The 8,360-nt window shown below is 46.3% G+C and overlaps 1 protein-coding gene and 1 non-coding gene across 2 annotated transcripts in view; both read left to right on the top strand.

The window, feature by feature from the left end:
- The first annotated feature begins 3,030 nt into the window (after positions 1–3,030).
- TRNAS-AGA (transfer RNA serine (anticodon AGA)) lies at positions 3,031–3,112 on the top strand. Its single transcript has one exon. It is a non-coding gene; the product is annotated as a tRNA-Ser (tRNA).
- Positions 3,113–3,224: 112 nt separating this feature from the next.
- HS1BP3 (HCLS1 binding protein 3) overlaps positions 3,225–8,360 on the top strand; it is a 273,807-nt gene continuing 268,671 nt past the window's right edge. The window contains exon 1 of the mRNA XM_069235999.1: positions 3,225–3,457. Coding sequence (XP_069092100.1) covers positions 3,432–3,457 — 26 coding nt within the window. The 5' untranslated portion in view covers positions 3,225–3,431. The remainder of the gene's footprint in view (positions 3,458–8,360) is intronic.

Raw genomic sequence — 8,360 nt, 5'->3', positions numbered from 1 at the left:
GGCGTTGGTACCGCCCCGGAAATCCTGGCAGATTGCAGGGTCAAAATATGGTGGCCGGTACTTTGTCTTCCGCCTGGCTGTTGTTGGCTACCGCCGTGGTCAGTGGTGTTAACGCCCTGGCGGTTGGTGAGGTACATTGGCTGTCTATGGGAGTTATCTCCGCTATGGTCATAATTTGACAGTAATTACCGCCAGCCTGTTGGCAGTATTACTGCCACTTTATCACTCACCGCAAAGGTCATAATGAGGGCCTATGTTCTTTTCCTTGATGGCTCCTGTTTACGAGATTCTGAAGGTACCCTGAGAGCTGATTATGCAGTTTGGACAGTGTCTGGAGTGATAGAAGCCTCTTGGCTTCAAGGAGTCTTTTCTGCCCAAGTAGCTGAATTGATTGCTCATACTAAAGCATGCTGCATTTCTGAACAGCTCAGGGTGACCATATTTACTGATAGTCAATATGGGTTTGGTGTTGTTCATGACTTTGGACAGTTGTGGTCCCAGAGAGGATTCACAACCTCTTCATGATCACCTATCTGAAACGGTGACAAACCTGTGAAAATTGCAGTTGTAAAATGTGCAGCACACCAAGAAGCAAATTATTATATATCATTGGGAAATACTTATGATGACAAAGTTGTGAGGTATTCTTCCTTGCATTGCGCTTCCTTTAATGACGAAGTGAGTTATGGAAGTGACAATGAGACAAATCAAAATTTATTTATGACAGGCATCCATACTTGTGAAAAAGTCAAAAGACTGCAGGCTGGAAGTGACAGATGAAAAGAAGCAGGGATGGACTAGGGCAGGATGTGTCCAGAGGAATGAGGATGATATATGGGGTTCAAGTGAGGGTTAAGCAGTGTTGTCAAATAGCTTATTGTACCCGACGGCAAGATACTACCATGGACATGCTCACATTGGTAAAGATGCAATTATTATAACATTCAGATAAACATGGCACAATCCTAGGTTCAGATTGGTTGCGGAAGCAGTGAGTAACAGATGTGTAACGTGTCAGCAGATTAATGTAGGAAAACGCACAGTTGTTGCAATGAGTCACATAGGCAGATCAGGAGGACCTTTCAACCAAATGCAACATGATCTAATTGAATTGCCAGTGTGCAATGGGCTAAGATATGTGCTGGTGGTGGTGGTGTGTGTGTGTTCTCCCATTGTATTGAAGCTTATCTAACTAAAAGAAATGATAGCCTCACACTTACAAAGCTGCAATTGAGGGAGTTGATGTTGTGACAGACATTGCAACAATCCTTACAGTGCTCTTCGTGTGCCACTGCATGAGGACTACCCTGCAATTTGACAAAGAAGGCCACAAAGGCTTCCTGGTGGCCTGCTCCTTGCTGTCACCAACATGGACACACTTTGAATGGGCAGAATGGGTATTATGCAGAAAAGTAGAAAACTGTGTTGGAGTTCAGACTAGAAGCAGCTGCCACTTATCAAATAGACTCTGAAGATCGTCATTCAGGGATCTGTGTGAAGGATGTCAGTGACCAAATCAACACTCTTTTCTCGATGACAGCAGCACACGTAAGGAAGAATCTGCCTAACAAACACAATGACATTGCCTGGATAGCAGTTCAAGAGGTCTGCCAATGAGAGCATTCCTGCATGACAGATAACTCAACCATCACAAGTCCTGCCTGAGGTGATGCACCGCAGAGGAGATGACCTACCACCTCTTCTGGAGATGCACCTCTGCAAACGACAGAGAGAGAGAGAGAGAGAGAGAGACTTCTATGTTGCTATAAAGATGTTATTCTATTTTCCAGAAACTGTCTTGTGGTTGACTAGGGCACATAAACCACAGCCAGCTGCAAGATGATCCACAGCCTTGACTACTACTAACTAGTGAATGGCTCTGACAACCATAGTGATGAAGGCAGCTGAGCATCCAAAAGGGACTGACCGACCCACTGGAGGAACCCGAAGGGTTACTTATTGTTTGTTACGTTTTCCAGAAACTAAAGGGCACCAGGAAGAGGAACACATTGATGAAGACACATGAGTAAATATACTTTGAACTAATGTGACTTTTCCTCCACAGATAAAACATTGAAGGGACATATTGTGCCCATGTTGTCAAAAATGTTACCAACGGCTTACCGCATAAGTCCTTTTTGTGAAAGATAATGATATACTGTTTATGAATAGAACACGAATCCCAGAGAAAAAATTGCGTTTTATATGTAAAAAGACAAACATGCGTTGTAGCAGAGAAACCCCATTTGCAAAAGTTGCTACTTGTATACGTTGTTTTGGTGGACAATAGGTTTAACTTTTGCTCACATGTTGACCAAACAATTTGAATTGAGCAGGAGTGATTTGATTCAACATATTCCCCAGGTTGAGGCAGCATACCATCTTAGCTCAATAAAAGCAGCTTCACCAAATGTCTACTCGATCACAGTGTTGAACAATCAGCGTGAAGATAGAATATTATTAAGGCTCCCAGATGTGGAAATGTGTTGAAATGTACATTTGTATTTATCAAGATTTGTTTTGCTTGTTTTATTGATATGTACCCATATTTGTATGTGTTGTAACTAGTGCTTTTCCACGTTTTTAAATGATAAATTTACAACTCATACTTTGATCCCGGTCAGGGTTTAGACCTATAAGCAGCCACATACAATACAATTGCATTGTTTTCTCGCTCCTTTTATTTGTAGAACTGGAATAACTGGAACCCTTAAATATATGCGCATTCAGAAAAATTACTATGTCGTGAAACCACAGACATCCTCTACCCTCAACATCAAGGGAGCTCCAATCTAGTAATGGTTTGTTTTGTAATGACAGCTTAAACAGGAGTGGATTTATCAAGATTAAAATACAAAATATTTCCCCATGTAATTATGATATCAGGATATCACAGTAGACCTACCAAGCACTGCATTTCCGTAAAACACAAATATTAAAAAGAACTCGGCACAGGAACCCAACCTTTATGCTTTGGATAATAGTCTTCCACCATATGAAATAGCACACATCCGACATTACTTTCAGGAGGTAGTCGTGGCCGAGTGGTTAAGGCGATGGACTAGAAATCCATTGGGGTCTCCCCGCGCAGGTTCGAATCCTGCCGACTACGGGCTTGTTTCTTTTTTTTCCCCAAAAAAATATTTTTTTTAGGTTAAAGGTTAATGTTTGACACTTTGACAAAATAAACAAAACTGAGAGCGCCTTGTGAAATCCGTACCGCCATGTTGCGAGAGGACAGAGCCGTGTTGATGGAGGGGAGTGACGGCTGCTCCTGTGATTCGCGGTCGGAGCCTCCCCCTCGGCGGAGCTCGTGACGGCCGCTGCACACAGCGCGGCGCAGGAGTCCGAGCGGCCCCGGGAGCTCGGGGTGAGGGTAGCGCCGAGCCAGAGCGGCCGAGGGCGCGGTGCGACCGGGGATTCCCGCAGCCATGCCGGCCGTGATGGTCACCACCAGGTCAGTGCGCCCCGGCAGTGCCTCCGAAGCACCAGCAGAGCCCAGGCTGCTCGCCGCCCCTCCATCCCGTGCTGTTGGTATTTCCTCTGGGAACTTTGTCCCTGGTGACGGCGCTGAGCTGAGTGTGTTACTTGCTTGAAGCAGGCTCGGTTCCCTCGCCGCCGGCGGTTCCGCACCCAGCAGGAGGCTCTCGTCCGTGCCTCCAGCTGCCCATTCTCTTTGCCTAGTGGCCGCCTTGCTCTCCTGTCCATTCACCGTTCTTTTGCTTGCAAATGAGCTCTGTGCCACAAATAAGTTTACCAGGTCCTTTCATGTGTGCTCTCTCTTGCTCCTGGGGGTTTTCCACTACACATCATTATCAGGAAAGGATGTTAGCCTATTTCTTTACATAGTAGCACACGAGCGCTACAACTCCCAGAAGACACTGGTTTGTTTGAAATCTGGTAACTGCAGTCAAGCCACCAAAATATCTGAGACACAGCAACTCGACGTCTGTCCCTGCATGCAGACTGAGTAGTGTGTTAGAGGGCCTGTGTTTTGCTCCCACCTGCAGCCTGAGGTATCTTCTCACCAGCTGCTTAAACCCTGTCTTTTTCTGCGGAACAAACTATGTGCCCACCACGGACTGTGTCCAGTAGCAGAGGTCGCTGCCTGTTAGCAAGGACTTTCTTATCAGTGATCGACAGGAACGTCTTGTCTGAATGCAGAACTCACTACAGTGCCTGCCAAGATTCATGTAAGCAAGTGGTTCCCAATCTTTTGATTTCTGTGGACCCCCACTTAAACATTAATGGAACCCAGGGACCCCCAATGAATCATCATGGGAATCTGGGGACCCCCGCCTGAGTCATTACTGGAAGCTGGGGACCTAATTTGTCAATATTTGTTAATATTTTTTAATTTTTTAGGCTCTCGTGGATGGGTCGCTGGACCGCAGGTTGGAACCACTGATGTAAGCCATTACCTCCTCATCTGTCATCAGTCTGTCAGTCCATCCAGACTGGGCATTAAGGGCCAGAAGTAGGTAGGCTTTTGTGCCTCGCATATGGCAAAAAACGCCGTTTGCGAGGCGCAAAAGCCCTCACGCGATGCAGAAACACATTTTGCGAGTCGGAACACCCCTTCCTATTTGCGTCTCGCACCACAATGTAAGTGTCGCAAATCAACTCGCAGTTACCATCCACTTGAAGTGGATGGTAACTCATTCGCAAACGGGGAGGGGTCCATCACAAAAGTATTTTTTCAGAGCAACAAACAAAAGGTTTCGGTATTTTTTTCTAAGTGCAGCTCATTTTCCTTTAAGGAAAACGGGCTGCAGATAGAAAAAAAAACTGCTTTATTTAAAAGCAGTCACGGACATGGTGGTCTGCTGTCTCCAGCAGGAGACCATCCCCGTGAGTGCCCAGACTCGCTATGGGGTCGCAAACTGCGACCCACCTCATTAATATTGAGGTGGGTCTTTGCGACCCCATAGCGAGTCGCAGAAGGTGTCTGAGACACCTTTCTGCATAGCAAATTGCGAGTTGCAATTTGTGAGTCGGAAGGACTCGCAAATTGCAATTTGCCACCTACCTACATCTGGCCCTAACTCCCTACTGACAGTACCTTTTCCCAAGCCAAAGCTAATTGTTTCCATTCCAAGATGACTTCCTCTCCGTCACTTCCTGTTAGCCTCCAACTCCATGCCCTGTTTTTAGGTTTCCCCTGCACAGCGATTGCGCTGTGCTTGTGAAACCTAATAGATCCCGTCCCCCTTGCTTTCCTTGGTTCCTGTGCTAGTCACTTACTTTCCTCCGTTTCTATTGGCTGTCACACTGTTTTCTTCCATTTACCAATGTTTTTTTTCTCCTTGTGTGTTTGCTGTTATCTACATTCCGAGGCCCAAGTACTGTGTACATCTGCTTTGGTATTGGCACTCACTAGGCCCCCCAGGACAATACGCACTCACCAGTCCTCCCCCAGGCCGAAGCAGGCACCCACTCTAGTGCTCCCTTTTGTTCCAAGGCCGGCGCAGCTGCTCTTGTTGAACTTCTTTGTTCTAAGAGCTCCCTGACGCAGGTTCACCCGAAGAGCAGGACCAGGTCTGTTTACTCTTTCTTTCTTTCTTTTTTTTAATAGTCCGATTGCTGTGTTTCATTTCATTGTATTCTGGGGCACCACATGATGTTTGGAGCGTGATATCAATTAGCTCTTTAAGCCTCCAATTGATCCCTCTCACTGTTTCATGCTTTGTAATTAATAGTCTTCCTTTTGTTTCATTTCGGTGTTACTTCCAGTGTCACATTTTCAAGAGGTAATTAACCACACTCGGCATGAAGACGGCCTGCTTGTAGATGTGGCATTCATCACTGATTCTTATCCGTGTACAGGAAATTATTCCACACAAATGTTATATTGCGAAACCTTCCGCCTCAGCCGTCCAGCCGCAAAAGATAACCTCCAGCTGAATTAAAACATTTTCTGATAATTTTTCAATTTTGGAAAGTAAGCAGATTTAAAACATGGAGAAAGGGGAGCGGGCTGAGATTCTGGGGCTTGATAAGTTATCATTTACCGCAGACCATTCAATATTTAGATGACAGCTGTAACATTTGAGTTACCTTTCCCCCTGCGTTTCTGGTGAACGCCATGAGATGGAGAAAAAGGAAGAAAAAACTCCTTGTGGAAGGGGACAGGCATGTAAGTCCCATACGTTTAGGCTGACTAATATTGCGCTTGATGCGTTTGATTGCTGATGTGGAAGGAGGCAGTCAGATTCCATTTGAGTCCATGTTGTATTTGTAAAGTAACTCAAGACGTGACGGCTACAATAGGGTCAGCCAGAGCTACTTACCTTGCTGTTCCTCGGTCTTCTAAGCGATGCTTAGAAAGCACCGCCCTCTTGAACTCCTCTCTTAAAGTAAGGTTTTGGACTGCGACTAGATGTGAGAGTTACAGCCCTCCGAAGCTCGCTCCGGTGTCTTGCTCATTTTTTCAAGCTGACAGGTTCTTTCATCTCACGGAGGAGAGACCAAAGACCCTTTGAAAGTAAAATGTTTTTTACACAGTACAGACACGGGCTCAGGACCGAGCGGGCTGGCAGCTCAAAGGCTGCGTGTAATGAAAGTACCACATACTCGAGCTCTGTGGCATCTACGCTTTTTATTTTGGATTGTCAAGGTTTTCATGGTTTGTGTTATCTATCTAGATACATCAGACTCTGAACACTGGTACAGGGAACACTGCTGCTAGTTGTCACAGCATGCTACATGTTAGAGTGGATTGTAAAGAAATTTTGGATGAAATCAATGAATCGTGTGGCTCTCTCATAAGTGATGACGTTGAGATTGTCGTTTTTAGGTTTTTCCTGCACAGGGGCTTGGTCTCTCTTCTGTGTGCTTTGGAAACATCGTCATGGGTGTTCTGCAGCTGATCACAGTGGCCGATTCTAAAACACTATCGCATCTGAAGCAATAAATAACAGATACTGGTTTATAAAAATACTACCAAGGAGGGACTTATTAAGACAGCGCTCGGAACAGCGTTAGTGTTTCCCCTGTGTAGGAAAATGGCTCCCTGTTGCAGTTACCCCCCACTTTTTGCCTGATATTGATGCTGACTTGACTAGGAAGTGTGCTTGGACCCTGCTGACCAGGCCCCAGCACCAGTGTTCTTTCACTTAAAAATGTACCATTGTTCCACAATTGGCACAACCCTGGCACCCAGATAAGTCCCTTGTAAAAGGTACCATTGGTACCAAGGGCCCTGTGACCAAGGAAGGTCCCTAAGGGCTACAGCATGAGTTGTGCCACCCTAAGGGACCCCTCACCTAACTCGTGCACACTGCCATTACAGATTGTTTGTGTTGGGGAGAAAAAGGCAAAGTCGACATGGCATCCCCCTAAGGATGCCATGCCCACAAAATACTGCCTGTGGCATAGGTAAGTCACCCCTCTAGCAGGTCTTACACCCCTAAGGCAGAGTGCACTATACCACAGGTGAGGGCATAGCTGCATGAGCAATATGCCCCTACAGTGTCTAAGTCTATTCTTAGACATTGTAAGTGCAGTGTGGCCATATTAAGTATATGGTCTGGGAGTTTGTCAAAACAAACTCTACAGCTCCATAATAGCTACACTGAATACTGGGAAGTTTGGTATCAAACATCTCAGAATAATAAACCCACACTGATGACAGTGTTGGATTTATTACAAAATGCACACAGAGGGCATCTTAGAAGATGCCCCCTGTATTTTACCCAATTCTTCAGTGCAGGTCTGACTGGTGTGTGCCAGCCTGCCACTGAGATGAGTTTCTGCCCCCCTGGAGTGAGAGCCTTTGTGCTCTCTGAGGACAGAAACAAAGCCTGCACTGGGTGGAGGTGCTTCTCACCTCACCCTGCAGGAACTGTAACACCTGTCAGTGAGCCTCAAAGGCTCATGCCTTTTGTTACAGCACCCCAGGGCATCCCAGCTAGTGGAGATGCCCACCCCTCTGGCCACTGCCCCCACTTTTGGCGGCAAGGCTGGAGGAGATAATTAGAAAAACAAGGAGGAGTCACCCACCAGTCAGGACTGCCCTTCAGGTGCCCTGAGCTGAGGTGACCCCTGCCTTTAGAAATCCTCCAACTTGAGATTGGAGGATTCCCCCAATAGGATTAGGGATGTGCCCACTTCCCCTCAGGGAGGAGGCACAAAGAGGGTGTAGCCATCCTCCAGGACAGTAGCCATTGGCTACTGCCCTCCTGACCCAAACACACCCCTAAATCTAGTATTTAGGGGCACCCCAGAACCCAGGAAATCAGATTTCTGCAACCTACATAAAGAAGAAGGACTTCTGACCTGAAAGCCCTGCAGAGACGACTGAGACAACAACTGCTTTGGCCCCAGCCCTACCGGCCTGTCTCTAAACTCAAAGAAAAACT

Source organism: Pleurodeles waltl, chromosome 5 (genome assembly GCF_031143425.1).
Source record: "Pleurodeles waltl isolate 20211129_DDA chromosome 5, aPleWal1.hap1.20221129, whole genome shotgun sequence".
NCBI lineage: Eukaryota > Metazoa > Chordata > Amphibia > Caudata > Salamandridae > Pleurodeles > Pleurodeles waltl.
This window is presented reverse-complemented; position numbering and strand designations above follow the sequence as displayed.